Source organism: Zootermopsis nevadensis, unplaced genomic scaffold (genome assembly GCF_977971745.1).
Source record: "Zootermopsis nevadensis isolate Lab colony 2312 unplaced genomic scaffold, Znev_1.0 Znev_ptg000002l, whole genome shotgun sequence".
Lineage (NCBI taxonomy): Eukaryota > Metazoa > Arthropoda > Insecta > Blattodea > Termopsidae > Zootermopsis > Zootermopsis nevadensis.
In genome coordinates, this window is record NW_028259134.1 from 14,497,049 (window position 1) to 14,519,672 (window position 22,624).

A 22,624-nucleotide genomic window follows, 5' to 3' on the forward strand; every position below is an offset into this window, starting at 1 on the left:
GAACTAGAATAAGGTTCTTCAGAATAGAAGTTAGAAGTCCGGCTGTAAAGTGAATGGTGATATCCAGAACAGAGCTTCTTTGCCTGTTTGTAGGTTCAACCTACGCAAAGGTTCCAGGAAATAGCCTTTCGCTCCCAAGTAACATGTTTTACGTTAGTTGGTAGTATAAGAACGTTCCATTTATTGGTCTTATCATGTACTCGACAAGATCCCTGAAGCGTATTTTACCACCAGACTTACCCTCCGTGTAGGAAGATCCTATTTGGATAAATGTTAATGAAACTATATAGTTACTAAATTCAACGTTGATAAGATCAGATTTCTGCTCAGTAAATTATACATTCTAAACACTGCGAAGACGAAACTCGTCTGAATAAAATTCGCCCGTACCGCAAAGAAAATACAACACTTTACCATTAGAAAATGAAGTGGTTAATGCTGTTTAAGTAAATAATTTATATTTACACTGTGAATCATATGTAACCCATAAAATGAAGTTTTTGGTTGTTGATCACGTGGTACATATAGTTACCACCGAGCTTTAAAAAGGTAAATGTGAGGACTGTCGTTTGCAGTAGGTAAAAATACTAATACCGAAATAGATCTACTCAAAGCAATAAATCTGCCTATCGTTTTGTGTGGTTTAGGAATGTGATTTCTTACTTTGGGGGAAGAACATGTATTTCAAGTGTTTGAAAACAGAGTGCTCAGGACAATATTTAGTTCTGTGGAGATCGGAATATTTACGAGATTTACTAAGGCTTTTGGATGAAATTCGTGATTTATGTACTAGTACTCATAGTAATTAGTTCAGTGAAATCTAGGACGTCACAATGGGCTGGGTGTATAGCTGTAATGGGAAGAAAATTAATGCATACAGAGTTTTGGTGAAGAAACCTCTTTGAAAACTTCACATTGGAGGTCGAAAAGAAAAGTGGATCTTAATATTAAATAGGTTATGATGGAAGATGGATGAAACTGGCTCAGAATCGTGGTCAATGGCGGGCTTTGTTTCATTGGCGTTAGATTTCCTGGTTTAAATTCCAGGCAATTAACTTTTTTTATGTGTGTTGCACATATTCGTATTTTATGAAAGTTCTGATTCAGCACATAAGACATTTCTCTGATTTTATCAGTTTTTAGGCATGACACAAAGGTTCCATCAGGATTACATGCCGTGATAACAATTATATTGTAGCGAACGGTAACTTTTAGGACTTTTTATCAAGAGACATTCGATTTTCGTCTCTCTTGGAGCGACGTCAATGCTATCGTAGCTTCAGTAAGGTTTTTCCAGTCTTTCGGATGAACGCTACATTAGGTCAGTCTTCACCTGACCAAAGTATTACCTTTCGTCTCATTTGATGCGAAAGAGCTAAGTTCCGCATTTACATACAGTACGTTCAGAGAAGAAAATTGAACTAGTCGTCATATACCGGCTCCCGGCAGAAACAGCTATAAAAAGGTAAGTTGGTTTTATTGTTTTGTGCAGCGATGCTTGACTCGTATGGGGAAATATTATAGCTCTTGGCGGTGAGTTATGCATTTCCATCTTATCCTTTTAAAACAACACAGAACAACGTTGTATACAAAGGTTTTTGCCAAAAAATGCCTGCTCAAGTAAATAAATCCCACACGTTAAATGACATTAGTTGTAACAGAAAGATGTAAGACATTTTTAGAGGAACACAAGAAACGTAATTTTGGGTAGCCCAAATTATATAATTTAATGATAGAATTCGTAAATCGAATCAAATACTTCATTAGATATGGAGATAAAACTCCGATTCGCGCGTCCTCTGTTTGCGTGTCTTGCATTAGCTATTATCACTCTCGGGAACATCCCCTATTTACACGGCTCGTTTTCGTTTATACGCGAGGGCCTCACTCGTTTGTGAAGTAGTGAATTCTTGGTTTATTAAACAAACCCCATTGAACTGTTAAGGTTATACAACTGAGAATGGAAGGATGGTTTTTCGCACATGCAAGGACTTTAGTATGGGCTAATTTAAGAAGCTATCACAGAATTTGTCGTGAGGGGCTGAATAAAATCACGATAACCTCGATCAGGATACTTGATTTCTGGGTAGATATTCGAAACCGAAACTTCCTGGGTACAAAGCAGGAATGTTTCTGAGGTCGAATTTTTCGCTTCTGAATTCCCCAAGACGAACTCAGATGCACCCTCGTAGTAACGTAACCCCATCGTTTTAACATTAATTCTATCGACAGTCGGTATTGTACGTACGCGTTTATGAGTCACCCGGTGGTTTTCAAGGACTGAAGAATTTCAAACATTGGGGCTTACCTATCAGTACAAGCGCTAGAGTCAATTTTAAACCGTAATGTTTGTACTGAGAACAGCGAAAAGCAAGGTATATTAAAGGACGCCATAAGAGTTTTAATTATGAAATACATATTCTGCCACTTTGTCTGTAAAGCCATAAAATGCCTTCAGTGCGTCTTTGAATGCATGTAAATTTCAAACGAAACTCTCAAGCTGTATTAACGTTACATGGCGAGAGCAGACCCTCCTCATTAATTATGCATGTTGTTGGAACGTAACGTTACTCATAATTCTTTGCTACTTAGGTTTTAACTTGAACTTAAATTTATTCTTTTTCCTCAGCTTCTTTAACAATACACATTTAGCTGCTACAAAGCCACTGAACAAGGCATTGTTTCCTTTGGAAATAATGCGACCCCTTCGATAAGGTATGTATTTGCGTTATAAAAACAAAGACAGATAAATGTTTAAAAACAAATTTTGTTATACTTTCGTGAAAAATAATCCCGTAGTATTTAAGTGCTTCTTATTTTCTGTGTAATCTCCCTGTTTTCGAATTCAGATGGTCCTGTCATGCACGCGTGTTCTGTTTCAATCACAATAAGATGCTTTATGTTATATATTAATCAATTCTTGCACCGATTTTATCCGACCAATGCTAATTTCAGATGCAGTTTCATCAGTGCTGATTCTCGGTTGCCCGGATAAGTTGATCGATCTCTAATCTTGGCAATGTTACAACCTGTGTCTGTGCCGGTTATTACTTCTAGTAAACTGTCCGGTTATGTGTATTTTGGCATGTGTTTGGATCTTGTGGTACGACTCTTTTTATTTTAGATTATATAGCCGTGCAGTTAGCCTTAGAAGCAGACGCGCCTTTAAAATCGCAACCAAGAAGAAGTGAAGACTTTTTAGCGCGATATTTTTCTTATGACTATAATTTCCGATCATCATTAATTCAAAACCATATTTTAATAGAACATTTGACACAAACATCGGAAGCTGTACATTAATACGAAATATTTTGAGCGTTTTGGGTAACAGAATACCGTATAAATAAGCCTTGAATTCAAAAAAAACTTTGCAATTGTTTTTTCATTGTTTAGTTGATTATTCAATCAGAAATAATATTGAAACATAATCTACGATCTCATACTTGTACCATGCTAGCATACGAAAAGAGTAACGTATCAATCAATGATTTACTAAGTCATGCAGGTAATATGTGTACAAAGATACATTGAAAGGACGGTTCCTGTAACAACCATGTTCACAGCAGAAAATTATTTCACAAAAGTGGAGCGGGTCTGGAATCAATTGGGCCGTTTGTGTAGGCGGGTTTTTACCGGCCGCGCCCCTTAGCAACAGGTTAATATGCAACAGGTGGCAGCAGTCTCGACTACAGTGATACTCCGCCATCAGCCATTACATATTTTATAAAAGAAATGAAGCTTCTGAAATGAAATTGTTGAGGTTATCGGCAGGAGACAGGTGTACGTTCATGTAGCCTACACAACCAAGAATATCATCAACACAAAATGTTCTGACGCGCTGCCTCCATCATCTATGTGAACCATCTAATTCATAATACTCCTCACTTCAACCCAGAAGATGGTGACGGTGTGTTTCTCCGGAAGGTTGGTACACAACTGAAAGTCCTCGCGGCGTCAGAATCCTGACCACAACGGACACCGAACTACATTGAGAATCTCGGGTCGCGGACACTACATTGTTTGGGGGAGGGGGAAAGAGTAAATTTTCCGACTCTGACAGTTCCTTCTCGTTCTTTTGCTAAAGGTGGAGTGTAGAAACGTATAAACGTCAGATAGTTGCTTCATATCGATCCTTAGTCTATTTCCACCCACAGACTGGGCCATTCAGAATACCGTCAAAAGATAATTGACGACAATAATCTTAATAACAATTACTTCCAAGAAAACATATAATTACACGATTACAAATTTAAGTATATTAAAGATGAAGATTTCTGTCTTCTGGATTGTTGCGATGAATCACCCTGATGACGGAGGCAGTATGACCTCTGAAACGTTGGTAAACATCTACCAGACTACACAGCGCAACAACCCAGAAGACAGAAATCTTCATAATCATCGCCCTGATGACGGAGGCAGTATGACCTCTGAAACATTGGTAAACATCTACCAGACTACACGGTGCAACAACCCAGAAGACAGAAATCTTCATACTCTGATAACGGAGGCAGTATGACCTCTGAAACGTTGGTAAACATCTACCAGACTACACGGCGCAACAACCCAGAAGACAGAAATCTTCATACTCTGATGACGGAGGCAGTATGACCTCTGAAACGTTGGTAAACATCTACCAGACTACACAGCGCAACAACCCAGAAGACAGAAATCTTCATACTCTGATGATGGAGGCAGTATGACCTCTGAAACGTTGGTAAACATCTACCAGACTACACGGCGCAACAACTCAGAAGACAGAAATCTTCATACTCTGATGATGGAGGCAGTATGACCTCTGAAACGTCGGTAAACATCGACCAGACTACACAGCGTAACAACCCAGAAGACAGAAATCTTCAGACTCACCTCTGTGAAACCTCAAATCATATATGTTAATAATCTTGGGAAGACTTTGTTATTTACACCTAGAACCAAGCGGAACATGCAACTGGACTGGGTGAGCGACATCAGGGTTACGACTGTTAAAGCAGGTGACAGCTTACACACAGCGCCACTGATCTGTGACGCGATGGACATGACGAGGGAAAGCGACTGGGTTTTTATGTAACAAATATTGTTTTGGGAATTGATAGCTGCAGAACCAGTTGGTTGGAACATTTCCTAAGGATTAGTACAAACCGAAATAGTCATAATTTCTGTAGCCTAAACCAGGTTGACAGAGACGCACGAAACGATGGCACGACGGAAGGACCGATCTTAATCCTAGAGACGGAAAGTCCTGGATGACAGAACACTTGATGGAATTAGCGTCGCTTTGAAGCAGGGTGTTGCAGATGGTGATTATGATAATCTACTCGTTTCATTGAACCGTGTCGTTTAATAACGTTAATGAAGTAGCCAGTGCAAGTACCTCAGACCAGTTCTTCTGTTGTTTGCGCTCCCCGAGCCGTTCAATAACAAAGGGATTGTGTGTGATGTTGAAACAATGAGATCTCGTCTGGTCACACGCTTTGTTTTATTCACCGTGTAGTTGGGAAGGGGTGGGGGTTGAGGTTGGCCCTTGGGAGGTCCTGTGCTGATCGAAATGCAAATTGAAATCTTCACTGGAAAGCTGGTAGGCCTTCGCTCCTAGGCCAATGCAATTCCAGCCCACTGCGTATTTCGCCCCGGTAATGGTAATTATTCCGCCTTGTTTCTCTGCAGGTATTTATTTGACACGTGCATATTGGAAATATAGTCATTTCAACGTTTGTTATTATAGCTTAATATTGTGGCAATCCTACTTCGGGATCTTATGTTGGAATCGCGGTTTTCAAAGTTACGTCGACATTTTCCGTAATTTCTCTCGGTTCTTCTACGAAAATGTTAGTAGAGTACCTTAAAAGAAGCCATAACCGAGTCCTTCCACATACCTTCCAATCTATCATTTGCATTAATCCCAGTATTTGGCCTGAATAACCATGTACTTGAAGATTCGGCAGATCAGTTTTTATTATATATTTAGAACCGCTTATTTAATTCACAGATGGACTGAAATTAATTTATTTGTCTCGCAACATGGTTCAATACTGTTTTAGCAAATACAGGTGACCAAAAGAGGCTGATATACGCTTAATCCGTAAAAGTAGTAATTTAAGTAACTAAATATGTTTTCTTCCTTGTTTCTTTTATGTTTCTCTGGTCTTGTAGGCTGAGAGAGACTGGCACCAAGTATTTCAGCTCTTACTGACCGGCGTCCAGACGGGCCGTCGCTTTGAATTTCAAGTCTGACGGACCCAATTTAATCTCCCGCGCACAGCCACTAAAGTACACAATTTCCTGATCCCAACCCGTAACCATGGTAACGCTATATTTAGAAATGAACCCCGTGCTACCACCCCCTCACCCCACTGAGTGGAGGTCAGAACACTAGGCGCTATATAAATTTAATGTAACAATAACATACAATATGAAGGATCCCGATATGACTAGAACCAGAAGTGGCACTGAAAACTCATTGCATCGAAGTACGTTCTTCTACATTGGTCTTTTTTTCTACATAAAGTAATCTTAAAGAACAATGACGAAAAATACAAGAAGCAATTAAGCTTTCTCGTGGCTTAGTGCTGTTTCAAGAGAAACCTTTTTGACTTACTCCCATTCGCTTCTTTTATATCATAATCGTTTCAGTTCCTTCTTATATTTATTTCCCTCTTTTCTTCTTCACTTGTTTATCATTACTTCGCATTAACTATCTTTGCATGACTTGCTTCTATTGTTTGTTCTCTTGTTTAATAGTTTTTCCATTTTATTCTTGTTTCTTTATTGTCCTCATTCCCTGTGTCTTATACCTTTCTTTTCTCTCCTTGTTTCCTGTTTTATTTCCGTCTATCCGACACGTATGCATTTTCACTCTCTTTTAACCGTGAAGTAACCAAGGTCTTAGCCTTCGGAGCACTGTAGTGCGCTAAAAGTTTTCAACACGTTGTCCAGCGCTGTTGAAGATTACGAAATGAAGTGCGATTGCAGTCTCCCGATTTCAGAATAATTGTAGACTTCATTCGAGCAAGTGACATTTCACTCTCCTCCCGTTAAATGCCACTGTACATCATGTGCATGACACTGCAGTTTCCTAGGAAATTGCGAAGTTCCATTGGAAATAAAATCTAACATGTAACTAAGTAGGATTTACGGATTTCACGGCGCTGAGTACGAAGATGACTGTCTTCTGGGTGTTGCGCCGTGTAGTCTGGTACAAATTTGCCAACGTTTCAGAGAGTTTTGCTGCCTCCATCATCAGGGCGATGAGTCAACAACCCAGAAGACAGCCATATTCTAACATCAAATTACGTACAATTTGTAGAAAAATAGATTATTCGGTCCATCCTCGTTTTCCAAAAGGGCTATATTTTTGACATGCTTTCGTTGATTGAAAATAAATGTGTTACTGAATATACATAAGGCGAGATCTCATGATAGCAGGTTATTGGTCTTAGTTTTTAACCCAGGACTAACTAAATACGAAACGTACATCTTAGTTATTCGTCCACAGCGCTCTGTAAATAATCAGGTTTATGCAAAATCTCGATAATGGGGATCCTCATATTGTGTAATATTAATATGATTTTATTGTGACATGTGGACTGAAAGTCCAGCGTACGTTAGGAACTGAGGGTTATCTGAAACTTCCTTGGACTAAATATGAATTCGTCTTCAGCTTCAGGATGATCGGTGGGGTGGCAGGCCGGCACATGAGTACTCGGCGACGCGGTTCGTCGCCCATGGTTCGTCTGGGGGTGCCAGGGGAACAACTAGAGCCCTGGTCGGGGCTGCCGACCCTCCAGCCCCCAGTCAGTCCTCGGTATCGCCGCCGCCGTGCAGTCACCACCTCCGACTTCAAGTCATGCGCACTGGTGCAGACCCGCGTGAAGCTGGGAGACATAATGTGAGTAAATACACTTGGATTATGATTAAGATAAGTTGACTGACATTTTTGAGTTAAAATAACTGTATTTTAGAGAACGAGAGAGCTAAATTTGTGGCCAAAATGCGAGTTAACATGCCTGCGCATATTATTGAAAATAACATTTAATTTACTTTGTGATTTAGCCTTATTATACACAATATGAGACAGCTACATTTTCGTATATTATACCAAGCTATACACAGCGTGATCAAGCCAGAAGGCTGTGTTTGCAGACATGTCGTGAGTTGCTATATCAGTTTTCCACGGCGGCGAGTGTAAAAGTCAGTGACTTCTAGGATGTTGCCAGTGTATTCTGGTAGAAGTTCACCGATGTTTCAGAGGTCCTGATGATGGACGCAGCCAGTACCTCTGAAACGTCGGCAAACTTATACCAGACTACACGGCGCAACTTCAGAGAAATCGTCTTTATTTTGTGAGTTGATCTGATCTGACTATACATAAATAACATGATGATACAAGAAGTGTAATTTCCCGGATATATATTCAGTTGTGCTGACTGTACAGCTTTATTATGCGAGAAGATTGAGTTCGGGGACAACTTTTGAGTTGCGGTGACTGTGAAGCACGACATTACCAGAAAGCCAAGTTTGCGGACTTCCTTTGAATTGAGTTGAGTACACGTGTACGCAGCAGATAAGTGCTGCAAAGATGATGTGCCAAGTTAGCGAACTTCCGAGAAGACTTTATTTAATAAATGATTACCAAGGCTGTTTGAAATGTGCGCCCGAGAGATAAAATATGCTAATTGTAGGGAAGAATACGACTTTGTAACCACATCGAAGCCGTCAGAAATAAGGGAATTTCTGAACAACAAAAATACTAATTTATTTTCTTTATTATTTTCCTCTTCACTTCTTGCCACCTTCCCTCTTCTACCTTCTTCCTCATTCTGTTTATATTTTCAATTATTCTTCCTGTCCTTCCCTTTCTCCATTTTCTCAATGATTTTTAAAGCTATTGTGTGTCAGGAATTGAAAAGACAAGAAGACTTTTACCCAAAAATATCAGCTGAATTCAAGTTACGTCGCGTTATCTCATGGTGGGACGGAAAGGTATTTCAACTTTGGATACGTTGCTGTCTCGCGTGAGTCCGCCATGTGTGAAACTGTTCATTACAGCCGTTTCAGTCTCCCACCGAGCACGCATGCGCAGGCTTTCGTTTGCAGACGAGAATCCCATCTCCAGATGTGGGTTATCTAAAAGACAGACCGACCACGCAGGGTCTTGGTAGCGGCAGTGACTGCGTATTCAGGTGAACACAGATTCGAATTTCGGTCTGGAAAGCTGCCCCGAAACCCTCACTTTCATGTCATTTATCGTGAATTATAGGATGAATCATGTCGCTCAGTGTCTAGTTGCTATCCTGGAACCTACTTGTCTCTTCTTTAATTATACATAATCTCCTTAATTGGTGTGGCGTCGGCGGAATAAACAAACATATTAGAAACACATTAGGACCAAGAAATTAAGAAAAGAAAGAAGGAAACTGTACGAAAATAATAAAATAAGGAAAGAATTAGACGAATGAAGAAAGTGAAATGAACAAGGGGAAGAAAGATGAAATGGTAAGTACGCAGAGAAAATAAGGAGAGAAGTCGAGGAGAAAAGAAGTAAAGATGGAATAGAAGAAAGAAGATAGCGTAATTAAATAAACACGGAGAAATTAAAGAAACAAGGAATACATTCTTATTATATTAAATTAGGTTTTAGCAGAAAATAGATTATAATAAACTGAAGATCACCAAGATAACTTCCTGCTGCCTCCATCAGAAAAGACTGCTCTGGTATATCTGGTACAGTTAAGTTGTCATATATGAATCATATGAATTGTGGGTAGCAACACAATTATTCCGTTGCTAATTCTCTGTGCGGTCCACATGTGGGATGGGTTAGAAGTGCGATGTGATTAGCGGTTGCAGGTAGTAAATATGCAGTCGAAACCTCAGCATCGCATATTAGCGAGCTGTTTTCTGTGACCGCGTTACCGTTACTGACTTTGTAGCTTCGAGATTGTGTCTGATGGCCAAACGTGAGCATTAAAACTTTGATATAAATAACTTTCTGCGCTTCAAGTATTGGGTCCAATGACGTATTTGACTCTTTTAAAATCCACATAGGAAATACTTTTTGACACTTAATGACATGATTATATTTTTTTATAATTTATACTGTTGATATTCTCGTATAGTAATTTCGTACTGTTAATGTAAAAAAAAGATTGACTTTTGCAAATGATTTTATTCCCAGAAATGATTGGTTTATTGTCACTTTACAGTAGTTTTAAAATTCTGATTCGACAAACACTCCGTAATTATTTACTTTGCTCTGTCTACAGAAAAAATAATACTGGCGACAGACAGCCTTGTTATGTTTGATCTCGTGATGTTACAATTTATCTCTGACTTAATTTTGATCCATTTTCTGTATAAACTGTAAAACTGTATAGATACTTTATGTTACCATTACCAAATATAATATTATATCTATATTTTCAAGTTACTAATCTGAAAAATATTACTTTGATTAACATAATCTATACATGTATGGCATCATTGCCATTAATTGGGAGTGTTTTAGAAGACTCGTGAGAAAAAAGAAGCAACATGCATTTATAAAAGAAATTGTTTTCTTTCTGTGTCCAGAACATCAAGTGACCGTTATCCTATGCATTCGAAACGCACATCTGTACATTTTGCAGGATTAAAATCCCTGCGGGATTAAAGCAGAACTAACTGTGTTGCTATGTTTGAAGAAATAAAAAATACATTCTTGGTACAGTGCTTAAAGTAGACTATATCGTATTATCCACACAAGAAATCCATTTGCCCTTTACCGCGGCATCGGATTCAATTCGACGGCGTCTTTTAAAATCAGCTTTTCATATTGAAAATTAGACGTAGCATCAAATATTTACAGCACTCACATCTACAAACGTTTTCTTAATTATTTATACAGAATGGCGAATACTGAACAAGGGTCGGAGAAGGAACATTTATTTTGGCTTTTATGAACATGGCGATGAACTTTCGACTTACACAAACTACATAGAATTTTTTGTCCTATCTGAGCGACTGTTTGCTTCTCTAGAATGCTTCTGCGAAATTAAATTAGTTATCTGTGTGCCATTGCGCATGGATGTGCATAGCATCAAAACACTACTGTCAAATAGTTGTGTTTTTTACTCTGGCTATTTCTTAGAATCACACATTCTTCCTGTCAATCCAAAAGCTCTTAGCCGTCTTAAATAGACCGTACAAATTGGAAGCTTTTAGAACCTATTTTCTTGTTCTGGTTAAAGCGAGGAGCAGTGAATGGACTGTAGCCAAGTGTAGTTTGTGTCCTTCACAGAAAGAAACTGTCCTCAGTACATTTCCACAATTATCACAGACTACAGATAACATTGTAGTTAATACGGTGGTTATATGAGTGTTTTAAACATGCGATGCAACTAACGTTCTATATGAGATTTGAGGTTCAACAGCGGCGAAGATAAACGTTGTATGAAGATACGTAAATGGCTGTCTTCTTGGTTGTTGCAATGCGTAGTGTGGTAGAAATTTACCGACGTTTCAGAGTTGTTTTCTGCCTCCATTATCAGGGCGATATAATCAATCGTTAATCTTTCTATTCGAGTTGCATTGATAATTCTCAACGATTTCTTATTTTTATGAAGTTTTCTTAGAGGCAGTAGTGTTAGATAAAATGTTATACCTCAATTGTTATTACTACTATCAACATTTTTATAAGTAGGCACAATCGGAGAATCCTTTCTTCTTCTGTTTTTGGAAATTCTTCAGCGTAACATCTTACTTCCTGCTTTGATCAATTGTAGAGGAATTTGGTCAATGCCTGGCTATTTATACATTCCTAACTTCTTAGTAGAAACTTCAACTTAAAAAGAGGCAGTCTCAGTTGCATGTATTTTAGTTTGCATAACATAGCTAAATTCCATGTAATTCAATAGCTGACTAAAGTAGCGTCTTTACTTGTTCAAGATATTGTGGGAATCTGTAAGCAGATAACAGTTCTTTTCATTTACTAAACTAGTGTTCTAGGTTGGTAAACTATCTTAACTCTTTAAAACCAAGTGGTAACTGTATGTAATACTGCTTTTAATAATCCGTAGGTCTGCACTTTTCTCAGGGTGATTTATGCGTTTCCTGTAATTATCAGAATAAACAGAGATTGTTTCCTTAAACGGCATCAACTAATTGATAGCATCAGTTAAGAAGTTTCTCTTCTGGCTGTTTACAGTATAAATTGTACATTCTTATTCAAATATACTAACAGAATATGGCTCTGTATACTAACAATTCAGCATGAAAGATATTTTTCTTTTCTTGTTTTCCATAATCTGGAACATTTCGTTTTTATTGTACCACTTGAATTTTATGGTAACAACAATTTCATTTTCATCAATCTCAACTAATTCCGAACTATTTCTTTGCGTTGATACTCAGGATTTTCCTGATAATAAGGAATTTCTGATGTTACAGTTTTTCAAATACTTATCAATAATAGATAACCAGTGATTGTATGAATACAGAGAAAATGATACCCACAGAAAAAATATGATAAGAATAGACGAAAAAAGAATTTCAGGAAGAGAGACAATTAAAAACTGAAGATGAAGCGAAAACAAAGTTCGTGAAGAGAGAAGTGGAAAACACATGAGCAGACGAAGGGCGACGGAGAAGGGAAAAAAGCAGAAAAAGAATATAAGAGGGTTCTGAGATCACGAACGACAGACTTAGTGGGAATTGGCAAAGTAAAGAAGAGGATTGTTTGTGTCAGCAAGATATGAAGTCACTCCACATCAAACCCACCTCTCTGTGACTGGAGTGCTAGTTCCATACGAGGAAGGTTCTCGTTCGCGTTCTATGTGTGTTATTTAAATTCAGTCATTTATTTTTGCACGATCACATAAATTAGTGTGGAGGGAGTTAATACAGGAGTGCAATGGCTAAGAACTTAAAGTTAAGCGTCAATTATCCGTGGAGTGGATTATCCGCGGTCTTAGAATGTGACCTTGTGTATAGAAGCCCACAGAGCTGCTGAGACATTACTTAATGGAAAATCAAGATGATGTTGATCGTTTAACAATTTTGCGGGTTCGCAAGAAAAAGAAATAAATTAGGCCGACAGAAAAAAACATACACACAGAAATTACGGATTTTCTGATTAAATGACTTTAAGAAAGAATGTTTAATATTTTCATGTATGTTTTGCGATTTCAATACCTATATTGCTATGTACAGATATGTAAAAGTTTCAGTTTTGCTTACATAGATAATGATAATTCTTAATAAAATATAATTTTCATTAATCCTAGATACCGGCTTCCCCCCCCCCCAGTTGCCACAGATGATCGGCGCTGTGCTGTGTTTTACAAGAATTATAATGTAAAACTTTTCCTCTGCCTGCAACAAGGGAGTTTTTCACGAAGAATACGTTTCAGGCGTGGTTTCCATTGTTTTAGACACGTTACTGGTATGAATTAATATTCACATTTGCAGACGCTTATATCTTGTTACAAAGGTTATCACATTCCACAGAGCCATGTTCTTTTTATTCATTATGTCGAGAAAATTGTTAAGTAAATGTATATCTAGTCACGATACTGATCAATAGCGGACTCTTCTGAAGACGTTAATAAACGTGTGATTTCAGGTTCTGACGGCGAATGGTGTGATGTTGATAGCCTTCAGAGATATTGTACTGTGTAGTGTCGCAAAGTCGACCGACGTTTCAGAGATGCTTACTGCGGGTGGAATTTTCCACCCGCTTTTTCGCACACGGCTTACTGCTCGCCCTGACGATTGAGATAGTAAAAGCCTCTGAAACGTCTGTAGTAAACTTCCACGAAAATACACGCATCGTCAGGATAAAAAACGGGAAATTTATTTGAGATGAGTTGTTCAGTTTTATTTGCAGAATAAAATTCATATCAGTAGCCAAACGCCTTCTGCCTGTTAAAAGAAAGATCCGCCTCAGGTATACATTGAGTTATAATGCTAAATTATTTAACTTTCCATGTAAGTAATTATTGGCTAATTGTTCAACGAATCATATACATTTGGCACCATCTATCAGAAGTCTGCACAGGTTTGATAGTGTTAAAAATCATATTCCTAGATGTCTCTACTTGAATTTACTTTTCCATCTAGTGGCAGATTTACGAACTGTGTAGATATCTAAAGCAAGATGGCGAACGCATAGCTATGGTTCACAGACTTTACACTAGCATGCGCGCTTGGGTCACAATATGGCTGAACAATTTCAATGCCACGTGGAACAGTATTGATTGTTGCAAATGTTGCCAGTCATCCAGTCCACATGACCTAATTATTAACGGTTGTGAATAGAAAGTGAGATAATCGTACAGATAGACACACGCAGAAATGTTTATGTAAGCCGACGAGGAGTAATTAAAAGCTGCTAGCAATATATGGGCGTTCTTGGTCTTGGCTCTGCAGAGCTTAATGCTGTGATGCAACGTAGCTGGGATAAAACTCTAAGCTTTGCAAGCCATTTCCCAGGCTTAGTTTGACTCTTTAATATTCTATTTATGAAGCACTTGCTGACGCAAGTACATGCAACATAATAAATATATAACGTTCATCACACACACACACATTTGTATGTGTGTGCGTGTGTGGTGTCACAAGGTGTTTGGAGTATCCAAATTCTCTGCCACAATATCGTCCCATTCTGCGCTATACAATTTGAAGTTCAGATGCCTTTTTGTTAGAACAAAGTAATTCTTTGGTCTTTAATAAATACAGATTGCATACGCATCGTATTTTGGATGTCTATTTCAAACTCCGTGGCCGCCTATTACGTTAAAAGTAGTTTGATGAGGCCAGTCGTTGGCGAGTGCAAACGCAGTAAGAGACTGCATCAGATAACAGGATCAAAATAAAGTGATTGGTAAGGTTTAATAATCTCGTGATTTAAAATGTATTAAGAGTGGCAGTTAGTCCAGTAGCGTGGCGGAAGATTGTGGTCACAAGGAAGAAGAACGATGTATAACTTTAAAATTCAGCGTGTTTTTCTGTCTTCCTTGCTTTATGGAATTATTCATTTTCAGTCAAATTGAATTATCGTCGTTTTAAATTTTAATAGTATTCGGTTCTTTACAGTTTTCGTGTTTCAAATGGTCTCTCTCTTCGGGATGTTCCCGATTCTGATCTAAGCCAAAAACTTTCGTTGAGGTTTCTGTTTGTCTGTCTAGGATAGCGTTTCTCAACCTTTTTGCCCTTGCGGAACCCTTGAAATAATATTCATGTCTCAGGGAACCCCTACATAAAAATTATTATATATCATTATTGATATCTTTATTTCTTATAAACTTGAAGTTCATAAGGAAAACTGAATATATTTTTTCTGATAGCTGGTTTACGCAAAAAATTACTTACGTTTTTCTCAAGTTTATTGACAATACAAAAATAATGAAATCGAACTGCCTATTCAAGAGACCTCATACGGAGGTTTTCATTCACACAAAAATTAACCCATATCTGTAAACAAAAAACAAACAAACATAAATAACCAATATCGTGTAGAACACATATAAACAGAACGAAAACAGATAATAACTACTACAATAACTAAATCGTTTATTGACAATGTTAAAATTGCATAAGATAAATCAAAGTAAAATGTCATATGAACAAATATATGTGTCAAGGAAATGTTATTTTTGAAGCCAATTTAAATAATAAAATTTACTTGAGTCACTCGATGATACGTGAATCCACCACGTAGATCTCCTGTACACTGACCAGTAAAGGCGGTTTCACGCTGGCGCCGTATAGACGTCGCTAAATATATTTCTTATGATTATTATATTTCTAAATGACATAACAGGTTGAAGACTTTATTATAATACACAAGAATTTTCCGAGAATATGTCGTACGTGTATAGTAAAATTACGAATATGAAATTAAGCATAAAAATGACTCAAAAATACATTTACATATGATTAGCCTATTCATCACTATTTCTCGCGGAACCCTAAGGTTCCGGGGAAACCCGGTTGAGAAACGCTGGTCTAGGAGATTTAAGACAAATAACTACTTAGATTTACATAGCTGTCCTCGTTTTCAGTGCAATAAAACTTATTCAATTAAGAGAGTTTTGAATAAACTAACTACAGATTACACAACTCTGCCTATTACTTTACCGGAAATCTGTTTTACGCCACGTCTAGTTATCAGGCCGGACGCCAGATGACTCCCACGTGTCTCGTTTCTGTGCAGTTCCGGTGGTACTGACTATCGTATTCCAGCCGGTTTTGATGTGGGCCGGTCTTCCCGTGTAACTATGAATGACGTCTGTTATTCAACCCTTTAAAGCCTAGTGGTAACTACACGTGCCACCTAGTTTAATAATCGGTAACTGTCAATTTTATGGATCTCCTGAAATTTTCACTGCAAACATGAATTATTTTCTCAAACAGCATTAATAATACAGTACTTTTATTTTCCGTCGTTACACAAGCTTATTGTTAAAATCATATAAAATTTCACATAAAATTGTTACATTTTAAAATTGACGACATGTTTCGATATACAATTCTATCATCGTCAGGTCTATCAAAATTAAAATTAAAATCTGGTGTATCTGTTGCTCTGCTTATATTGCTTATGTTTTATCCGTTTTTATTACATCTCCAGGCTTCTTTCATTTAATTTTGGAGACGCGTCTGGGTGCCTATATCTGCAAAATCAATTTTAATTTTCATATCGTGATTCTGGCTACCGACATAGGAAATGGAATAATATTACTCTAATTTTATATTATTTTAAGGAATTACTCAAATATATCGTAATACAAGCAAAAGAAATACAATCACAAAATATAAAGTATTATAACATACCGGGTTGTGTGTGAGGTGCGTGTCCGTTGTTATTGAATGGCAGACAGCAACTGAGTTGTAGGTATCGTGTGTGGCTATATATATTGGGTGAAAGTTGTTTAGGGGGTTGGGTCAATGGACTGTAGAATGTTAAATATCGGATTGTTCGTGTAAATGTTGCTGTCGTTTAGTGCAAGGTTTTGTTTATGTGTTCTTTGTATATGATATTTCTCTATGGTGTCTCTATGTCGTTTGTTTTGTATTATTTTTATAATGTCCATTGTATGTTCTATTTTGTTGTATGAATGTCCTGTGTTTAATATATGCTTTGCATATGCTGAATGGTCTTTATTATGTTTTATTGCTGTAATATGCTCTTTATATCTTTGATTAAAGGTGCGTCCAGTTTGGCCTATATAGGTTAACGGGCAATCATTGCATTTTAACCTATATATGCCTGGTTTTTCGTATTGATTTGTTGTGTCTATTTGTGGTTTTTGTTTCAAGATGTTTTTTATAGTGTTTTTTGTTCTAAATGCTATTTTTATGTTATTTGTTTTAAATGTTTTTGTTATATATTTGGTTTCTTTTCCTATATATGTGAATGTGGCCCATTTGTTTTGTTTATTTTCGTTTCCGTCTTCATTTATGTTGTTTATATTGTTTATTTTATTTTTGGGTTTTAATTCATAATTATTATATCCGTTTTCTATTAGAATTTGTTTTATTGTGTTACATTCAATTTGTTTGTTTACTGTGGTTATGGGATATGTATTTTTTCTGTTTATTAAGTAGTTAATAGCCATCTGTTTATGTTCATTCGGATGGCATGAAGAGGCATGAATTATGGTGCTTGTATTTGTTGGCTTTCTGTATATTTTGAATTCGAAGTTATTTTCGTTTCGTATTATAGTTAGATCTAAATAATTTAATTTATTATTTTGTTCTTTTTCTAAAGTGAATTGTATATTTTGATTTATGTTGTTAAATTCATTTAAAACATTTTTTATGTCTGTATTTTTTCCATCAAAAATCATGAGTATATCGTCAACATATCTACTATAGTATTTAATTTGATATTTATTTAATATATTTATATATTTGCAGTGAAACGTAAAAAGATATAAGCATTAATAAATTGATCTTGGTAATGATGAGTGTGTTTTCTTTGAGGGACGAGTTGATTCTTAAATATAATTTCGACGAGCTTCGGCATGAGGTCCTGTTTCATCTATGGGCCGGACAACGGTTCCTTATCAACCAAACCCGCGACTTGCATTCTTTCAAAACCCATTGAACAGCCCAGACTTCACGCGAATGAAATGGGCCACATTTCAGGATGTTTAGGATGTGTAAACAGGGTTCAAACCGCTCAGGAACGGCTTCGGTGGTGGGATTCGTTATCAGCTGTGTTGATCTCGAGAGTTATTATTGAGCAGATGAACACAGGAAAATGTTTTCAGATGCATGGGCAGAGCGACTTGTCACGGCAGCTGATCACTTACATTTCTTTTCTTGTAAAACTTTGATACATTGCATGCGTGTAGCGTTTCCCTTCGTCATTTCATGTTTAACTGAAGTTCTAGTAATTTCCCCTGCAGACATTTCGAGAAAAATTTTATCTGTCGTGTGTAGAAGTTGGGTTTTATCGTCTTGGTCACGAAAAATTTTTCGTTTATGTCAAGCGAACACTTCAGATTAATGTGTGAAGTTAGTGTTACATTGATGGACGACGTATTTATTTGCTACTGTTTCTTAGAATTCTGTATACGGCCATTTTATATTTTGTTTAGAGGGACTTTGGACTACAGTTCTTGGTGTTTTATTTTACGATGTGCGCGCGAAATGCATAAAACAAAAAAAAAACTTTTGGCGGCCAGGTACTTCCGGCCGCGTGTTTTGTCCCAGAGATTACTGAAGGATTTCGATGGAATGTTATATTAAGAGTCTATAATTGAAGAGATTGGGCTATTTACCCAGCGAAATTTTGTTCTAAATTCATCAACTATTATTCATACTTTATTTGAAACGATTAAATATTGCCATAATAGCACAATACAAAAACTTCGTGCATGAGAGAATATAGACAGCTATTAATTTAACTTTTTCTGATGTACTGAATATTCAGAAACAGAAAAGCAATTCTGGCTGTGAAATATATATCTATATCTCTAGTATGATCAACTTGGCAATAATAAATGCATAGGATATATGAGTTACTTATTTGAAGATTTCTGTCTTCTGGGCTGTTGCGCTGTGTAGTCTGGTAGATGTTTACCAACGTTTCGGAGGTCCTTGCTGCCTCCGTCATCAGGGAGATGAATCGCCCTGATGACGGAGGCAGTATGACCTCTGAAACGTTGGTAAACATCGACCAGACTACACAGCGCAACAACCCAGAAGACAGAAATCTTCATCGCCCTGATGACGGAGGCAGTATGACCTCTGAAACGTTGGTAAACATCGACCATACTACACAGCGCAACAACCCAGAAGAGAGAAATCTTCATCGCCCTGATGACGGAGGCAGTATGACCTCTGAAACGTTGGTAAACATCGACCAGACTACATAGCGCAACAACCCAGAAGACAGAAATCTTCATCGCCCTGATGATGGAGGCAGTATGACCTCTGAAACGTTGGTAAACATCGACCATACTACACAGCGCAACAACCCAGAAGAGAGAAATCTTCATCGCCCTGATGACGGAGGCAGTATAACCTCTGAAACGTTGGTAAACATCGACCAGACTACACAGCGCAACAACCCAGAAGACAGAAATCTTCATCGCCCTCATGACGGAGGCAGTATGACCTCTGAAACGTTGGTAAACATCGACCATACTACACAGCGCAACAACCCAGAAGACAGAAATCTTCATCGCCCTGATGATGGAGGCAGTATGACCTCTGAAACGTTGGTAAACATCGACCAGACTACATAGCGGAACAAACCAGAAGACAGCAATCTTCCTGAATAAAATCTTTTCGGGCTATCATCCGAGTTAGTTGAATACAACAGGGATCATCTCCGTTCCCGTCATCAAGACAATTGATGTCGACATCACAGTGCAGTCTTAATCAACTGATACGGATGATAGCTCGAGAAGATTTTATTTGTATCAGATCTGACCTACAGACTCCCAGTGTCGCAACAATTTATCCGTCGCCCGTATAACCAGCCAATAGTTTTACCAGCTAAGTTTAGATCCCAAGTATCAGCATTTGTTGTTTCTTATTTGAAACTTTCAGAGCTGACGTCTAACTTGCCGGTACGGACTTTGTGTAAGGTTAACAGAAGGGAGGAATTGTGTGACAGTAGGACTGTCTACGGAGACTGGTACTAGATGTCCCTTCTTCATCAGGGGCGTCGAACTTTGGCGCCGACGCTACTTTTACAAGAGAAATCGATTTAGAGTCGACTCCGAGAACAAATCCTAAGACCAAATTCCTCACTAGCGCTGGGTATTTAGACAGTATGCTAGACACGTGGAGCTTACTTAGTGTTCATCTGCGTGTGCGCAGGCAAAATCATGAAAACTATTTAACTTACTAAACATAAGACTGCATTGAACACTCCCTTCTAAAATATGTGTTCCACATCACATTGCCTGCGAGTCCTTTCTTTTAAATCACTGCAAACTTCACGCATACTTTCCTTGGTAAGTCTGATATACAAACTTAAAGAAATAAATATGTGATGTGAGAAATGAATACCAAATTTTAGTCGGACACCCCAAGGGAAGAAACCAATTGCATGATTAAGGCTCATATGAGAGGATAATATTAAAATTGGTCTTACAAATGGAATACGACGGAGGACCCTAGTGGCGGGTTTCTGTGAACACAGAAATTAACCTTCGAATTTCATAAAATGGGCAAGTGTTTAAACGACGATTGGTTTCTTAGAAAGGTCACCGCTCCATGGTGTTAGTTGAAGTAATAACGCCTGAGTTGTTTAGCTGAATCTTCGCAGTAGGAGCCCCAGTTACATTCTCTATAATCTAGACACAGTTTTTTCCGTACATCGAATGTGATATTAACTACAAATCTCCCCTTAATTAGAATTAATAATAGTTTTAATGTTAATGGTGGCTTCACCATTAACATTAAAACCATTATTAATTCGTTAAGAAAGCGTCACTCCTCTGTGTTTTAGAAGCCCAAGGTACGGACAATGTTGACAGTAATGTTTTATTACATCGCTAGAGGTCTCTTATCCTGGAGTAGTACTTTGCAGGTTAGGCCGTTAAACGAGGTAAGTGGTAAGAGCAACGCGAAGTTTCTACGTACTTATTAAAAGAACCAAGCGATGACAGTCTTATGTGAGTAAAGGGAAATACTGTCTGCATAAGAAGGAATTGTAAAATAATTTAAAATTGATCGGAAATAATATTTAAACTGATTTTAGACGATAGGAACGTGTGGACTGGTTTCAACTGGCTTGCGACAGGGCGCAATAAACGTTGTGTATTTCTGACGCGCGTCAAAGAATAAAGTACTGTACAGAAAGTAAAAAACATCAGCTTTTTGTAGTAACATATCAAAGCGTTATAAAGTTCTATCTGCTATTCTTAAGCTGCTTGTTTCTTTTTCATTTTACAGCATTATGTTATTACTATCTATAAAAAGTATTCTTACATGTCAATGACATACAGTAGGTACGGGTGTCTGAACAGTCCTGAGGCACGGAACCCTCTTTATGACTGTACACGCAGCAGCGGACAACCAAGTAATCATTCAGTGGCTGAGGTAATCAACACCGGTGTTGACATTGATCTCCCAGTTACCATAAGAGGAGTGGTAATGGAATGTCTAAAAATAACTCGCTCGTAAGTTGAAATCAATATGAATGGAAGTAGAAGCCGGGGTTTTGATATATTGAACATCATATGTAAAGGGAAAGACAATTATTGAAACTAAATAACTTCAATTTTGAGAGAAAGGTTTTACACCAACGAACATACCCAGGGGACTGGCAAAATTGTGAACGAAAGTCGTCGTGAATGCAGAAAACTAAGACCGAAACTTTCGGAAAAAAGATGCGATTTGACGTGTGCAGATCCAGACCATTCATTACTGAATATGGATTTTAATCATATGACGTTTTATGAATCCGTTTTTGTAACATCACGACTGGGCTATTGTTGACACTTGCTGAAGCTCTTGGAAGAGTAGTCAGACTTGAAGATGTCATGTTTTCTCCGGAACGCTGGCATCCAGGGTCGAGTCTACAAGGAAAATCAGAAGAAACAACGTCTTAATCATCATAGGCTGCAAATCGGGACCATGATAAAAAAATTAGGTAAAAATAATAATCGAGTAATAACCAGATGATAGAATTAGCAGATCGATTCTGAAGGGTTCTGACGATGGCGTAATAAAATCTGGATCGTTGGAATCTAAAACTTCTTGACGATGGTGAAGAGTCAATTGAATAAAAAATTTCTTGGATATTATCCATCGTCTAGTAAATATAAAACGTAAAACGACGTTTCGGAGGTGGGAGCTAATCCCTATCTCCGGACCAAGGAGATAGGGATTAGCTCTATCTAGTGGGCCCAACTGTGTAGGAACCTGAATACGGAGATAGAGTCCCAACTCCGAAACGTCGTTTTACGTTTTATATTTACTAGACGATGGATAATATCCAAGAAAATTTTTATTCAACTGGATCGTTGGGTTTGTCCATCGTCTGATGTTATGTGTATTTTATAACATCGGACGATGGACAAAGTCCAAAAACGTAACAATCCAGGCAGAATTAGCAGAGCACGGGATGCAGAGACCATAATTTAGAAAAGGTGGTACAGAGAGAGACGAGGGAAACACAAGC

General features: G+C 37.7%; 1 protein-coding gene and 1 long non-coding RNA gene across 21 annotated transcripts in view; one reads left to right on the forward strand and one right to left on the reverse strand.

Moving 5' to 3' along the window:
* The window catches only part of cac (calcium voltage-gated channel subunit cacophony), a 289,078-nt gene that overhangs the window by 82,227 nt on the left and 184,227 nt on the right, over positions 1–22,624 (forward strand). For all 20 annotated transcript variants that reach the window (XM_087350471.1, XM_087350513.1, XM_087350455.1 and 17 more), the window contains exon 2: positions 7,658–7,885. In XM_087350471.1, coding sequence (XP_087206597.1) covers positions 7,665–7,885 — 221 coding nt within the window. In that variant the 5' untranslated portion in view covers positions 7,658–7,664. The remainder of the gene's footprint in view (positions 1–7,657; positions 7,886–22,624) is intronic.
* Positions 16,553–17,866, reverse strand: LOC147875078 (uncharacterized). The gene is made up of 2 exons (XR_015535534.1): positions 16,810–17,866; positions 16,553–16,649 (listed from the first exon to the last, which is right to left on the reverse strand). It is a non-coding gene; the product is annotated as an uncharacterized LOC147875078 (long non-coding RNA).